Source organism: Acinonyx jubatus, chromosome C1, assembly GCF_027475565.1.
Source record: "Acinonyx jubatus isolate Ajub_Pintada_27869175 chromosome C1, VMU_Ajub_asm_v1.0, whole genome shotgun sequence".
NCBI lineage: Eukaryota > Metazoa > Chordata > Mammalia > Carnivora > Felidae > Acinonyx > Acinonyx jubatus.
Genome location: NC_069381.1, coordinates 52,500,058 through 52,516,818, shown reverse-complemented (window position 1 = coordinate 52,516,818; position 16,761 = coordinate 52,500,058). Strand labels below are relative to the sequence as shown.

Sequence of the window (16,761 nt, the reverse complement as noted above, 5' to 3'; positions counted from 1 at the left end):
TGAGGATTATTATTTCCCTGCAGCAATTATTACCGAGTACCTACCATATACTACATGTAGATACTTTTTCCTGGTACTGAGGACACATCAAGGAATGAACCAGCTCTGCCCTCATAGGGTTTATATTCTATTAGGAAATCTATACAATAAGGAAAAATAAACATATATAGAAGTCCTAGGTGATAAATTATAAGGAGATAAAACAGAGGTAAGAAGAGGGGTGCAATTAAAAATTTATAAATGGGGCTCCTGGGTGGCTCAGTTGGTTAAGTGTCCAACCTCAGTTCAGGTCATGATCTCACGGTTTGTGAGTTTAAACCCCACGTTGAGCTCTGTGCTGACAGCTCAGAGCTTGGAGCCTGCTTCAGATTCTGTACCCACCCCCCCAGCCCCTCCCCCACTCATGCTCTGTCTCTCTCAAAAAATAATCAGACATTACAATTTTTTTAAATAAAGATATACATTTATAAGTGAATGGCCAAGGAGGGCCTCACTGAGAAGGAACACTGAGCCAAGACTGAAGGACGTAAGGGGGAAAAACCATGTGGCTATACAAAATTTAAGGGTAGTGCTTAATAATAAATATTCAGTAAGTGATGTCAATTATCATAACCAATATAAAGAAAACACTAAACTAGAAAAATTCTGTCATTGCCACTTTAACAACCCTCTCAGACACAGTTGTCTCATATGGGAAATGGGATAATGATACCTGTACTGTTTACGATGTCATTAAGACGATAAAATGAGAAAATATACACGGATATACTAAAAAATACACACATAAATATTACAACTATCACATCCTCTCTTATACCATTTTTCCAAAATGACAGACCGTCATCCCATCTTATTAACAAGGCATAAGTAGCCCAGGAAGAGGGTTTCTAAGATAAAAATGAATTTGTCTTTTGGAAAGTCAGCCTAAGAACAGTAAGAGCTGAAACAGACCTAGATTAGTTTTCCAATCAAGGAAACCTAAACAACCAGCTCAATTTGCTACAACTCTAGTTTGAGAGAGTATCATCTGTTTGCTCTGGGCTTTGGCTGATTCATTATAAATTCCCCATCTGTGTGGCTTCACTAGCTCTCCGCCTTTATTTTACCTTCCTACCAATTTAGTGCCTTCTGTTCACTCATTCAACAAAAATTTAGTGAACACTTACAGTAAACACAGAGCCAAGTGTAGATTTGGGTAAGTGGGTGAACTAAACCAGGGCTCAGCCTAAATAAATCTCCCGGGGACAGATGGGGGAAAGGTGAGGGGCAAAGAAAGGGTGGAATCCATCTACACCACCTCCAGGATTCCTCTACTCTAGACAAGTCTGAGCCTTGAACATACTTCACTAGGTAATGACAAACAAAATGAGAGCCTGCAGGCTACTACCACACTAGGTTATACTTGGCAGGGCAACCCCAAAACAAATCCAGATTCTGGGAATATGAATAATGAGGTGCAAGAGGATATCTGGACACTTCCTTCAACAAATATTCATGAAACGCCTACCCAGTACCAGGCCCGGGAAGTCAGAATTCAAAGACAAGATTCCCAAGTGCTCAGCTCTTCCTTACCTCCTCTTCTTGTCTACCATTGTCCCCTTTCTCCCTGTGTGGTTCAGTGCACAGTTCAACAACATAATCAGATTCTCCTACAGTGGAGAGTTTTTGGCAAGAGAAATATAGAAGTAATACAAATGCAAAGCTGATAGAAACCCATTGTCCAGTCTCTCATTTCTCAACTAGCATGGCTTCTATTTAAGGCTCCCACTAGTCCCTTCCAGGGTCTTTCTGTGGTCATTCTCTCCTAGAAATTGACTTTCTAAAATTTACAGATCTTTTCTTACAGACCTTACCTAAGAGGATTAAGTAACACACCAAGAATAACAATCTTCCATTAGAGTACTCTTATATTCACACTCTACTTCCTTTTAGTATTCTGAAAAGAGAACACAAAATACTGAAATGGCTAGTCTGTGCCAGATGTGTAACTTTTTCAACAATTGTGCAGGACAGACTGCTACCCCCATTTTATAAATAAAGCTGATGTAGACACAGGAAAGGTTAAGTATCATGCCAAAAATCAAACAGATCGTAAATAACAGAACCTGCTTGGAACTCAAGTTTTCCATATCAAAAGGCAAGACTCTTTAGCTTTCCATCCCAAGCAGCCCCATCCAAAAAAAAGTGGAAGAAAGTTTCCTAACCTTTCTGGCCTTGTACCCACGGTCTCTGAGGTCCCTTTCTACTCTAAAATTTGAAAACAGTACACTAGTTAGAACTATTTATTTTAGCACCTGGAGTGCCATCTGTCTAAGATTGACTACTTCTATTCATAATGACTTCGAAGAGCCATTGTGTGTTTGTCCTGCTACAGAGTATTTTTCTTCTCTAATGAATAAAGGATATAATTTTGTGAAAAGATCTAGATCTTGCTAATCAATTGCTTTCACCTAGTCCAAATTCTTCATGACTGGTGCCCTGAGTTTACACTTAGATAAAAGAATAATTTGGAGCAATAGCACCTGCTAAGTATCAATTTCTTATAGAACAAATGTGTTTCTCGTTTACTCCAATAAATTGTATCTGGTGAAATAAAACATCACATTTTAAGTCTTTCAGGTAAGGGGTGCCTGGGTGGTACAGTCAGTGGAGCGTCTGACTCTTGGTCTGAGCTAGGGTCATGATCTCACGGTTCATGAGTTCGGGCCCCACATCAGGCTCTGTGCTGATGGTGTGGAGCCTGCTTGTGATTCTGTCTCCCCTTCTCTCTGACCCTTACCCACTTGTACACTCCCTTTCTCTCTCAAAATAAATGAATAAAAACTGAAAAAAATTTTTTAAATCTTTCAGGTAAAATTTTCAGTATCAAATAACAATTCATAAAAATAACTAAGAACTATAGACTTCTACCAGAATGTATGTTAAATACTAAAATGTTTTGAAACACAAATAACAGACTAGTAGTGTGAGTCCAATCAACCCACTTGCCTGCTAAAACCAATACAAAGAAATCAACTGTCCTAACAGGAATATATCAGAATCCAAAGCTTTCCAGTTTCCAGGATACAATCCAAATTTTTTGACATCAGAAAGAAAACAAAACAAAAAGTGTGACCAATATTCAAGAGAAAAGCGTCAACAAAAATCAAGTTCAAGTATTTGCAGATGTTAGAACCAGCAGACAGGATTCTAAAGCAGCTTTTTTAAATATGCTCAAAGACAGAAAGGAGAATATGCTTACAATGAGTGAAAAGAAAATCTCAGAAAAAAATAGACTTTCTTAAAAAAGAAACAAATGGAGGGGTGCCTGAGTGGCTCAGTCAGTTAAGCATCTGACTTCAGCGCAGGTCATGATCTCACAGTTTGTGGGAGTCAAGTCCTGTCTTGGGCTCTGTGCTGAGGGCTCAGAACCTGGAGGCTGCTTCCAGTTCTCTCTTCCTCTCTCTTTGCCCCTTTCCCTCAAAAATAAACAAACCTTTAAAAAAAAAAAAAGGAAAATGTAGAGTTTAAAAATCTGATATCTGAAGTTTTAAAAATCTATCTGTGGGGGTGCCTGGGTGGCTGAGTAAGCAGAGCATTTGACTTTGGCTCAGGTCATGATCTCATTGTTCATGAGTTTGAGCCCCACATTGGGCTCTGTGCTGTCAGTGCAGGGCCCGCTTGGGATCCTCTGTGCCCCCAACCCCCGTCTCTCCCCTACTCACACTCTCTCAAAAATAAACCATTAAAAAAAAATCTGTGGTGGTCAATAGCAAATTGGGGATAATTGGAGTAAACGTAAAGATAGATTAATAAAAGTTATCTAAAAAAAAATCAGAGGAGAAAAAAATTTAAAAAGGATGAGGAGGAGGCATTATCTGAGGAACTCGTGTAGTAAAATATCAAAAGATCTAGCATACATGTAATCAGAGTCCCAGCAGGAGAAAAGAGAATGAGGTAGAAAAAATATGTGAAGAGACAATGATCAAAAAGTCTCCAAAAGTGATGAAAACCATACATTTATAAGTTCAGAAAACTCAAACATCACAGAGGATAAATAAATATAAAGACTACTATGTCCAGACAGCCATAGTAAAATTGCTGAAAACCAAAGACAGAGGGAAAAATTGTCAAAGCAGCTAGGGGATGTGAGTGGGGCAATATTATATACAAAAACAACTTTAACTGACTTCTCATCAGAAGTGCAGCCCAGTACACAGTGGAACATCATTAGTACACTAAAAGAAAAAAAACAACACTACCAAAAAACCCTGTCTGTCTAGAATCCAGTCTCAAGCAAAAACGTCTTTTAAGAAACAGGCAAATAGATACACTTTCTGAGAACAAGAATAATAAGAAACAAAGAATGTCACCAGAAAATCTTCATTACGAGGCAATACTAAAACAAAGTTCTCAGACTTAGTATCAGTTGATGATCTTTAGAAAGAAATGAAAACTTACTGGAACTGGTAAGTATACAAGATTTATTTTTCTCTTAATTATTAAACACATTGGACAGTTTAAAGCAAAAGATACAACATTCTCTTGTGAAGTTTGCAATAGATATAACTCTAGCATGAAGGATAGCAGTGGGGAAATGGACCTATGAAGTTGTGAGAGTTCTAGATGTTACACCAAGTGACAGAATATTAACTCCAAATAGACTGTAGTAAGTATGTATACGGTAATTTATGGAGTATAAACTTAAAAATACCTAAAGAAATATAAATATAGCTTAAAAAACCTAAAATAGATTAATATGAAATTGAAAAAAAATTTAAAAGAGTGGAAAATGAAAAATCAAACAGTTGACCAAATTCAACAATCAAATTAAATGTTAATTGACTAAACACTCCCAATTAAAAGACAAGTTGTCAGATACAAAAGAAATTTTCTGGGAGCCTGGGTGGCTCAGTTGGTTAAGCCTCTGACTCCTGGTTTCAGCTCAGGTCGTGATCTCATGGTTTGTGAAATTGAGCCCTCCATGGGGTTCTATGCAGACAGCATGGAGCCTGCTTGGATATTCATTCATTCATTCATTCATTCATTCATTCATTCTCTCCCTTTCTTTCTCTCTCTCCCCCCCCACCTCAAAATAAACAAACATTTTTTAAGAAGCCTCAACTATATTCTGTTTAAGAAACACACTGTTAGCAACAGAGGCACTGAAAGTAGATGGTTGTGAAAAGACACGGTGCAAATTGTAAGCCAAGAAAGGCTGGAGTGGCCATATTAATATCAGGTTAAAGAGACAACAAGAAGAAGCATTGTAACCAGAGATAAAGAACAACATTTCATAATGTCAAAACAACAACTCATCAGGAAGACCAAAGAATTTTAAATGCATGTGCCCAATAATGAAGCCTCAAACTATAGAAGGCAAAAACGGGCAGAATTAAAGTAGAAAATATACAACTCCACCAAAACAGATATTAACAATCCTCTTGGCAATGACAGAATTAGAGAAAATAAAAATCAGCCCCAAAGTAAATGATCTGAAATATCAACCTGTTTATAAAGAATGTAACAGCAACTGCAGAACACACATTCTTTTCCAGTTTGTGCGGTATATTTACCAAAACAAATCATATGCTGAGCCATAAAACCCAACCTTCAATAAATTAAGGAACATACAGAATATGTTCTCTGGCCACATTGAAATCAAATTAGAAATTAGTAACAGTTAAGATAGGTAAGAAAACCTTAAATGTTTTGGAACTTGAACAACACACTGTAAAGTAATCCATGGGTCCAAGAAGACATTAGAAAATATTTAAAAACTGAACGATAATGAAACCATGATATCAAACTTTGTGGGATGTAACAAAAGCAGTGCTCAGAGGAAAGTCTATAGTGTAAAATGGTTCTATTTGAAAAAAAGAAAGGTATAAAAACCAATGACCTGAAATTCCAATTTAAGAAGAGAAAGACCAAAATTAACTCACAACACAAGGAAGGAAATAATAAAGAGCTCAAATCTGTGAAACAGAAAATGAAGAAGATTAATGAGGCCAAGTTCAAGTTTAAAAAACTTGGTCATCACCAATTTGCTTTGCCATTTGTCCTCTCTCTCATTCTCTGTTGGTCTAATTTATCCCACTTAATGGAGTTTTTTTTTTTTTTTCAAAGAATGAGCATTTTGTTTTACTGATTTTTCTTTATGTTCTTTTAGCCTACAGATATTAAAAGGACAACACAATATTATACTTTTATGCCAACAAATTTGACAACCTAGACAAAAAAGATAAATTTCTTGAAAAAATCCACTTGCTAAAATTGACACAAAAGGGAACAGAAAATCTGAAAAGGAAAAGAAAAAAATCAAATCTCCTCACTAAATCCCGGCTGCAAAACCCAAAGACCTATAGCTATTAAAGAAACTGATGATCAAAACCCTGCCCACAAAGAGTGCTCCAAGCCCAGATGGTATTCTGGGTGTGTTGTACCACAAACATCAAAGGAAGGAATACTACCAATGCTATATTCTTTTCAAAAGTAAAGGAGGAGGGAATGTTTCCAAACTAGTTTTATAAAGCCAATACCCTAAAACCACAGTGATAAGTAATAAGGGGCTGCTGGGGCAGGGGGAGTAGAATCCAGGTAAAGGAAAATCAGGAGTTTGGCAGGCAGGGTGGGCTGCATTTTTAAATATGGTGGTCCTCTCTTTCAGCAAGTGACGTCTGAGGAAGAAATACTTGAAGCAGGCCAAGGCCCTTGAGGGAGTATGTCTGCACAGCAAAGCCCTAAGGCAGAAATATGCCAAACAACATCAAGGAGGTAAGAGTGGGATCCTGTAGGCAAATGTGTAAGTTATCAACACAATGCAAAGGATGACCTCTTAGTACTAATGTTCATCAAATACAATGAGGACCCTGGATTTAGCAAAGTGGGCATCACCGGTGACCTTAAAGAGAGAGGTTTTGTGGGACTGGTTGGGCTGGAGAAGGTTTCAGAGAGAATGGGAAAACTGGATTTATGGAGTATATAGACACCTCTGGTGATGCTTTGTGCTTCAGAGGGAAAGAAAAAATGGGGCAGTACATGGAGAGAGAAGTGGGGTCAAGGGTTTTTTGTTTGTGTTTAAGACAGGAAAACAGCAGGTTTCTATGCTGAAGAAGAAGATCCTAAAGAGTTAAACGGATACCCTGTAAGAAAAGAGTACTGCTAGAGGCAAGCTCTTGGCCCGAGGTCAGGTTCGTCTCACACAGAAGTGTTGAGCTTACTGTGATCCTGCCTGTCCCCTAAGAATTCTGAGGTCTTCTAAAATCAGCCAGTGACATCAATACTTTATGACATATGGCATTATGAAAATATGTTCGCTATTTCATTGAATGATTAACATAAATAATTACTAGAGCATTGGAGAAAGTTAGACCAAACTCTTGAAACATGTCCAAGGTGCCTGTGATTTCTTCAGTGATCCAAAGGAATGCTCCAAGAGGCTCTTTCTCTTTTGTTTCTTCTTCACTGCTTTGTGTTTCATGGATCGTTTTTGCTCTCTTTGGGGCACTTGACCAAAAATTTCTTTTTCTTGATTCAGGTTCAATTTCATATAATGCCTTTATGGGCTCATACAACTTCATTTCTCAAAGTTTTAAAAAATGGAGTCTATGGCAAATGCTCCCTTTAAGAATGTGTGCATGGGATTTTTATTTTCCTGAGGCTGTTGCCACAGATTTTTGGCACTGATACTACAGATACTGAACTAATTAAAGATTTAAAACACATTGTTAGGCATTTAGAGCCACACTCTGAAGGTTAATTTAAAAGAAATAATTAGAAAACTCAAAGCAAATTCTGTACCATAGAGAGAGTTTTGTGGTAAGAGTCAAGAATCACAAAATGTTTTTATTAGTTTTAATTACTTTGCTCTCCTAACCAGGAAGATATTAACAACACACGAGATTTACTGCCAACTTATATAGTATGCACAAGTCAGATCCAACACTCAATAAGAATTGATTAGTAAGGTAGGAGGGTAAGAACCCATGAGGCTCTAGTTTTCATTACCCCAATGGAGGAATGATGGATAGCAAACTCAAGTCAGGATTCAAGAGCCTACAAAATATACCAAAACATGCACTAAGAAGTGGTTCGCTAAAGACTGAGCTAAAATGGAGTGCAGAAGTTAATAATCTACTTTGAATTAACTAGCCTGTTTTTGGCTTATCAAACAAATCTTATAAGAAGTTATGATTCTTCTAACAATAATAATGACATGATAATTCTCTCCAAATACTGAATGCCAGAGAGGCATAAGATCTATATGTTCAGGGTTCTTCCAGAGGGCAGACTGGAGAGACTGGAGAAAAGTTAAAAGTACATTGTGGGTCAACATAAAAAAGAACTTTCTGAGAATCAGAGGAGACAAAGGACGAGGTGTTAATTCTTCATTTGAATTACTCAGAAACAAAGAAAAATTTAGCAGAGACTCCTATTTTGAACTGGAACTACAAATTTTAAATTTATTAAAGTTTTATTTAGTTTTTTTGAGAGAGAGCAAGCAAGCGAGCAGGTGAAGGGCAGAGAGAGTGAGAGAGAAAGAATCCCAAGCAGGCTCCACACTGTCAGCATGGAGCTCGATGCGGGACTTCAACTCACAAATGTAAGATCATGACCTGAGCCGAATCAAGAGTCAGATGCTTAACTAACTGAGCCACCAAGGTGCCCCTGAAAATACAGATCTTAAAAATAAACCCTTAAAATAAAAATAAAAAACCCTTAAAATAAAAATAAAACCCTTAAAATTAAAATAAAAAATTTTTAATAAAAAATTTAAAAAATATATAACTTTGTGTCAAACTTATTTTGAAAACTAGCTGACTTAATAGTCTAATGACTACAAATAACTTATCTCCTAGAGCTTCACTCTGCTTATCTGTAATAAGGATAGCTTTCCTTCAAGGTTATTTAGGGGAAAAAAAATCAATGTGGTAAGCGTCAGTGTTCCATAAGTGTTCAATCAATTGCTATAATTCTAAAAAGTTATTAAAGGCTTCCAAATTTGTTTTACAGTTAGATAAATAAAGCAATGACATCAGTCCAGGAAAACAAAACAAGTCTCGTGTTTGAAAAGAGCTGACGGAAGGACATGTATCTGTTACTTCAAGGAAAGCACCAAAGCTGAGATCCCTGGTTCAGTTTCTTTAAAATGTTATCAAGTGGCCTTTGGTCTCCCAAAAAGTTCCCTCAGACATGCTTTGTGTAGAAATCTTTCCCCCCTAAAAACCCTTTTCAATGTCATGACCCCTAAAAAGGCACTTTTCAGTTTGCTGGAATAAAAACAAGACCGGAATGATAAAGATAAGACTTGATAGAGCAAACCACATTATATTCACTATAACGCAGGGTCATTAGTTTTTAAAAATATCTAATGCTAAGAAAAAGAATACGTACAGAAGTGCTTATATCCTCTAAATTTAACCTGCAGTAACCAATAAAACATTTTAATGTCTAAACACAGGAAATGCTGAACTTCAAGATTAAACCACAGTAATTTATTATAAATAAATAACTATCCCATAAATAAGTTTACTCTAATGACACAAGGCTTTTTCCTCTTGCCTGGTGCTTCTAAGGTGATCAAGTCAAGCTGTTTTCCATGAAGAAAATAAAGGCAGCATCTCAGAGAGTTTGAATTATTATGTGTTTTACTATAGTTGTCTTTTTAGTCTATGGAAGCACTCTGCTACACTTTGGTTTTTAGCTTGGTCGTGTTTTTTACTTAAGTTTCCAACCTCGCTTCAAATTACCAGTTGACCGTCGCATAGTGTAATGAAGTTGGTGGATTAGTTGAAATTAAAACCCAGAATCCTCTTTACCACCCTTCTTTTCAAGCACAGATCAATTATTTATGACCAAGTTCACCAACACTATGTTTTAATTTACGAAGCAGTCCATTTGAAGGCAGCTATAAATAAAGTAAATAGAATCTGGCCTCAGAACTTTTTGACCCCACACAGCATTGAAAGGAGATGGAAGGAAAGAAGCAAAGGAAGAAATACAAGAGGAGGAAAGAAAAATAAAAGAACAAAAGAGACCAATATCCACTGAGCTGCATCTATGCCAGAATCTTCCACAGAAAAGATTTCATTTATTCTCCACTAACCTGACATTACTTCACTTAATTCTCACTAGCTCATAAAGCAGATACTGTATTCCCCTTATGTAAGACCAAGAAACTATAGATCAAAAAGGCTAAATTGCTTACTGGGGGTCATGGAATCAGTAAGGAAACCAGAATTTGACCTGGGTTATCGGTGTGATTCCAGCACCAGGGCACTTCTTCTATCAGATGAAACAATTTCTACTATTTCTAAATATGAGTAGTTCAGGAATTTTCAAAATAATGAAAATATATTTTAAAAAAAATTTTTAATGTTTATTTTTGAGAGAGAAACAGAGCGTGAGCAGAGGATGGCGGGGGGGGGGGGGGGGGAGGGAGAGAGAAAGGAGAGAGAGAATTCGAAGCAGGCACCAGGCCCTGAGCTGTCAGCACAGAACCCGACACGGGGCTCCAACTCACAAACCACAAGATCATGACCTGAGCCAAAGTCGGACGCCCAACCGTCGGAGCCACACAGGTGCCCCATGATTTTTTTTTTTTAATGTTTATTTTTGAAAGAGAGAGAGGAGAGAGCAAGCGAACATGGGGGAAGGGCAGAGACAGAGGGAGACACAGAAACTGAAGCAGGCTCCGGAGCTCTGAGCTGTCAGCACAGAGCCCGATGCAGGGCTCGAACCCACAAACCGTGAGATATGACCTGAGCCGAGGTCAGATGCTTAACCAACTGAGTCACCCAGGTGCTCCGAAACAATGAAAATGAATTAAATAATATTTCCAAAGTATAACCCAAATAGCAAAACACCATCCATAGAACCATTTTTTCAACTACCTGTAAGAACTGCAAGTGTAAAGTTGGCACCGTTATGCTTTAAGATGTATATGAAATCACATGGAAAACAGCTGGAACCTCACAAGGAAATGGCCTGCAGAGAATACTGAAACCGTAACCAGAAGCAAGATAAAGAGGATGTCCAGTCCTAATAATCTCTTACCTGCTGTACTTCACTTTCTCCATTTGAGATTTTCTCAGTGTAAACAAAGGAGTTGAATATCCGCTGCAACAGAAAGAAAATAAACAAACATTAGTTCTTCTAAAGACAGCCATTTTCTTTTTCTTTTTAATTTTATTTATATCCAAGTTAGTTAACATATAGCGTAATAATGGTTTCGGGAGTAGAACTTAGTGATATAACACTTACATACAACACCGGTGGTCATCCCAGCAAGTGCCCTCCTTAATGTCCATTCTCCCTGCCCCCATCTCCCTCCATCAACTCTCGATTTGTTCTTGGTATTTTAGAGTCTGTAATTGTTTGCCTCCCTATCATCTTTTTCCTTCCTTTCCCCTATGTTCATCTGTTTTGTTTCTTAAATTCCACATTAAAGACAGCCATTTTCTAATGACAGTGTGTGTGCACATGAATAATTTGTTTACAAAACAGAATCAAGCAGAAAAAAATTTAATTAAAATAGTTATTTTACACAAAGAAATCCAAATATCAGCCAAAGTCAATCACACTTACATGAGCAATACCCAGGCACTTCCGTAGTGAAATAAACCAGATGTTACACAATACTTTTCATTTTCAAAAATACATTTAATTATAGATTTCCGGAGCCCATGCCATTTTATCCAAGTGGTATAATCTGACAAAGTTGTGTTTCTCATTTGAATTCTGCACTCCCTGAATGCTGTAATTGTTTACAGACACTAAACTCTAATGCAATAAAGCTCTTTAAAAGGGATTCTTTCCATATCTTCTCATGTCCCTGGGTCCCACCAGTACCTACCCAGTATTATCTATCACCTTCGTTACCCAAGCACCCCCTTGGGAGGGTAACATAATAGGGCTTGCCAAATATGTGCAGCCTTAAGATCCAGTTCTTACATGCCAGGAAATGGGACAGCCGTGCCAGGACATTAGTCCAAACTATGACATACAAGCACACACGCTCTTCCACTGCTCTCTGCCTAGCTAGTACCCACCCCCTCCATATATGGCCTGTGTTTAAAACCTCTCTGCAGACTTAGGACTTTACCAGACCCTACCCATTACTGAGCAATCACTAGAGATTAATATATAACAAACTGAAGAAATTAGAATCCAAGATACGTATCTGTTAGAGGCGCAAAAAAAAAAAAAAAAAAAAAAAAAAGCAGCAGGCTCCTCATTTATCCTAAAACTTTAAAGATACCATTGAACTCTCCAGATGAGTAAGGAGTCAGACCTGGAGATATTAGCCAAAATTTCTCTTTTTCGTTTCTATCCTACGGCCAAGGGTTTGTCAGCATCTGGGACAGCTTCCCAGACAGCCTAACACACCTGCATGGTTGTGGTGAGGAAGACAAGTGCCAAGTTTACCAAGTGCTGTGCAAAAGAGGAAAGATAAGGTGCTGGGGAAGGGGGGGGGGAGGATTGTGACCGAATGGGATGGAATTACAGTCTGCAAATGTCTAATTATGAATTATCATAATTTTACCAGGCACTACTCATTCATTCAACAGATGTCTCTTTTCTCTTTCTTCCCTAAAAACGTCTCTATTGATAGGAAAGTTCTACTAGGTAATGAATGCTTACTATAGGCAGACACTATTCTAAGCATGTTATATCTATTTACTTATTTGAATCTCATAAAACACCTTTGTGACGAGCACTATTATTATCTCCATTACACAGAGAAAAGAAGCAGGTTTGTTGAGTGTCTAGTGCAATGCACATATTGTACCTTATATGTGCATCCTGTTTAATCTTTATAAGAAAATTCCTGCAGCTTTAAAGATGAAAAACTAACACCCTGGGAGGTTAAATAGCTTACCCAGAGTCCCTTGGCAAGGCTGGAATTTGAACCCAAGCAGAGTGACTCGAGATCTGGTGCTCCTAACTCTATGATCTCTTGAGAATTTGCCACATGGTTGCCTGACATATATTAAAAAACACTTCTATCAGGAGCTGGTACCCAAATATACGTACCTTACATGCAATTCCATAACTCAAAAGGCTCTACAAATCAGAAGTTTCACATAACACCTTTGTTAGCAAAATATGACATGACCGGATTTTACTTGGGAGTAAATACTAACCCCAACCAATGGGTACTTATAGTCTTTATTAAGCCTCTTAGTGTGAATGTTCGTTCATTAATTTTGATGCAGATATCTTAATGCATCTGATTACTGGGTTCTGTTAGAGACCTCACTGGCGGTGTTTTATCATGAAGGGGCATTAGGATTCTGAACCCTAAGATCCCGTTTTGGGAAAGGGATTAGAAACTTGTTAACCTCATCCCTACAACCTGAAGTTCTGTTTTCTGATTGCAACAGAAATTATTAGTTTAATAGATTATAACATTTTTAGAAGCTGAGTCTGTGTCACTGCCATCTACTTTCCCAGACCATCTTCCGTATTTTTATGCAATTTGATTTTCAAAACCTACCCAGCACCATGAGAACATTGACTAAAAATGAACACAATTCATGTTGTGTCTCCAGGTCTCGATGAGTGTCGCCAGTTGTCTTATTTCTGGCTGTGATCTTCCAGTTCATACCTTATGTGGCCTGTCCGGGAAGGTGCCCCCCGCCCAAGAGGTGACTGATGGAAGAACACACGAGACAGCCCTGGGAAGCACACCACATCCGCCCACCGACGGCCAAACCTAATGCAGAATAAGATCATATCCTTCTCTTTTTCTTTTTCTTTTTTTGGTTAAAATAAAAATTCCTCACTTGTAAAAAGGCATATATGTCGGGAAGTGTTCACAAGGCTGTGTTTCTGTCCCTGCTTCACTCATTTAGCATTTTAACAATTATCGATAATGATCGTCAATGCTTTCATACAGATCTTTTTATGCCATAGAAGCATTTTTATATTCTCTGCACTTAAATGCTGGATAGGTAAAAGAAAATTTAAAAAGCAAGAAAGATGTTTTAGATATGAACAGCACTAATTCTGTAGACTACCTACTTTATACAACCCTCTAACCTGCAGAAAGTGAAATCACCTGCAAGGGTAATAGTTTGGGGCTATCACCAAAGCCAACAATTTTTGCCCCTCTTTTCCCCCAAGCAGGGGAGGGGTGGTAGAGGCCAAAAGGACCTGGACAAGGAACTTACAACTCAACAGGTCAGCCAGCCATGTCTGGTGCAAGGTTAAAAGTTTGGACTTGTGTGTGTGCACAAGATCTCAAGGTACAGAGTAAGTTTTCACTACTCTGTAGGTCAAGTTCTAGCTTAAAATGCAGGGCCTGCTAAGCCAAGCTCTCAAAGGCTTAGGCTTAGTTCTTTTATAGTTTACCATTTCACATAAAGGATCACATTTGATCTCCACAGTAACCCTATGTGGCAGACAGGGCAAGGATGTGAATCCAAATTTTACAGACTGAAAGCTACAGCTCAAACATTAGAAAATGTATCACAGGTTAAAAAAGAAAAAAAAAATCTAGTGCTGAGGTCTGAACCCAGGGCTTGCATTAAAAACAAGCATTGATTTTAGTGAAGCTATGAAATTTGTTCCCATCACCTTTTCTTCAGAATAATCTAGGAATCCTATACTTGCATGTAGAAAAAATGAGTACTGGGGATTTTTTCCTACCATTTTAAGCAGGATATAATGTGCTGGAATAACAATACATGTATCTAATTATCTGATGTCTGTCTATATACATACATATACACACATATGTATGTGTGTATATACACACACACACACAACCAGTGAGTGGAGTAACTGAGAGTCCCAGCCAAAGGTTTGTTTGGTTACATGAAGTTGTGGAAGGAAGAGAATACAAAGTTGAGTTTCTTGATTGTTACAGGCACTTGAAAAATGAAAATGAAGTTGTCTTAAACCATGAAAATGGTGAGCAACCCTAACAGGTCAGATTGCCCGGTGCTCTTGGATGATTTGCTCACTGTAACAGGGTTAGGGTACGGCTGGGTGGGGTGGACATTCTGTCCTCTGTTTCCAAGGTATCTCCCAATTCCCTGGAGAACAATTCTAGTAATCTGAACTCTTAATTTGAGCACAACCTGGAGGGAGTCTGAAGAAACTCTCCCCAGTGTACAAATCTCTGGAAGGAAAGGCAAAGATGCTGCCTGCCTCTGCCCATTATGCTTTCTCATTCTCAGATACTGTAAGTAAAAACAGGTTTTACTGTAAGGTGAAAAGATCATTAAAAATGGGTGAGGAGTTTTAAAAAGTTATTTTAAGTAAAAATATTTCACCGAATCCTCTTTATCAATTTACTTCCACAATCAAAAGAAAACAAGATACCTCATTTTTATGCTCATGAGAACAGAATACTCTGGACAAAAATGACCTTTCTCTCATTAATACACACTTTGGCAAGCTAGCAGTATCTTCTAGACTTAATTAGATGCATATCCCATGACCCAGCATTTCCCATCTTTGGCATACACTGAGGAGAAATGTGTTCATATATTTATCAAAAGAGAAGCAGAAGAATGCTCATTGCAGTACTACTCATGAGAGCTCCAACCTGGAAAATATCCAAATGCCTATCAGCACCAGAACAAACTGTGGTGTGTTCACACTATGAAATGTTCAGCGATAGCAACGAACACACAACTGCAAACATGCATCGACATGGTGATACTCACAAACATAATATTAAGTGAAAGCAGCCAAACACTACAATGCGAAGTGTACAATTCTATTTACAGCAAATTCAAAACCAAGCAAAGCTCATCTATCTTGTCAGAAGTCAGGATAGTGGTTATCCTTTGTGGGAGAATGAACAGAACAGGGCATGAAGATGGCTTCTCGGATGCTGCAATATTCCATTTCTTGATCCGGGTGCCTGTTATAAGGATGTATTCACTTTTATGAGAATCCATCAGGCACCTCTGTGTACTTTTCTGTATGTATGTTATACTAAAATAAATTTAAACATACATTCTAGGCAGTCTCTTTAAAATAACCCTAGTCAAATGTTTTCCTACGTTTTCAAAATTATTTATGCATAGAAAAGGGAAAAGAATCTATTAACTGGATAGAATACTATAAATACTCAAAAATCTATATATACCCAATCAGTAATCTAGATGAAATTGGGACTGTACCAAGTAGAATCACCTAGTAATTCACAGATAAGGTCTCCGATGAGCCTTCCCTGAGGCTACATATTAATTGCTCCCTCATATTCTAAGTATGTAACATTACTCAGTTCTTGAGCTTCCCATCCAGTGGCACTGTACTAACTTGAATTTTTAGCAAGAAAAAAAAAAGGTGTCTTTATGGGAGTTTCATCCAGCCTGCATATTCTAAACTTACAACACAATTTAATCAAATCTCCTCTTTGCATATTCTGTTCTTTTATTTCCTAAAGCACTGCCTTCCTCCTCCTCCCCCAGAGAGGAAGTTCAACTCATGAAGTTAGAAATGAAAGAGTCATGTAACAATTGAATACAACTCCCCCTACCTCTACTGTAAGAGAAGGAAAAATATCTCGGGATGGGCACGCGTGTGCGTCTATGTCCCCCCCACCTCTTAAGGGTTGCACCTCAGTCATTCTCTGTCCACACTCCACCTACTCCTATCTGCCACCTCTTTCGGTCCCAAATGTATTTAATTGAGCCTGCTTAACAGATGGCAAGAGAACCTGCTTTGCTGGAACAGGAACAATTACATGAGTGTTTAATAAGATGGTCAGTCCAGACAGTTGGTTCCACCTTCACGCCTCCAACAGCTCTGCCAAATCTT

General features: G+C 38.0%; 1 protein-coding gene across 1 annotated transcript in view; it reads right to left on the bottom strand.

Moving 5' to 3' along the window:
• Positions 1-16,761, bottom strand: part of CACHD1 (cache domain containing 1) — a 208,511-nt gene that overhangs the window by 111,280 nt on the left and 80,470 nt on the right. The window contains exon 2 of the mRNA XM_027058991.2: positions 11,038-11,100. Within this exon, the coding sequence (XP_026914792.2) occupies positions 11,038-11,100 (63 nt within the window). The remainder of the gene's footprint in view (positions 1-11,037; positions 11,101-16,761) is intronic.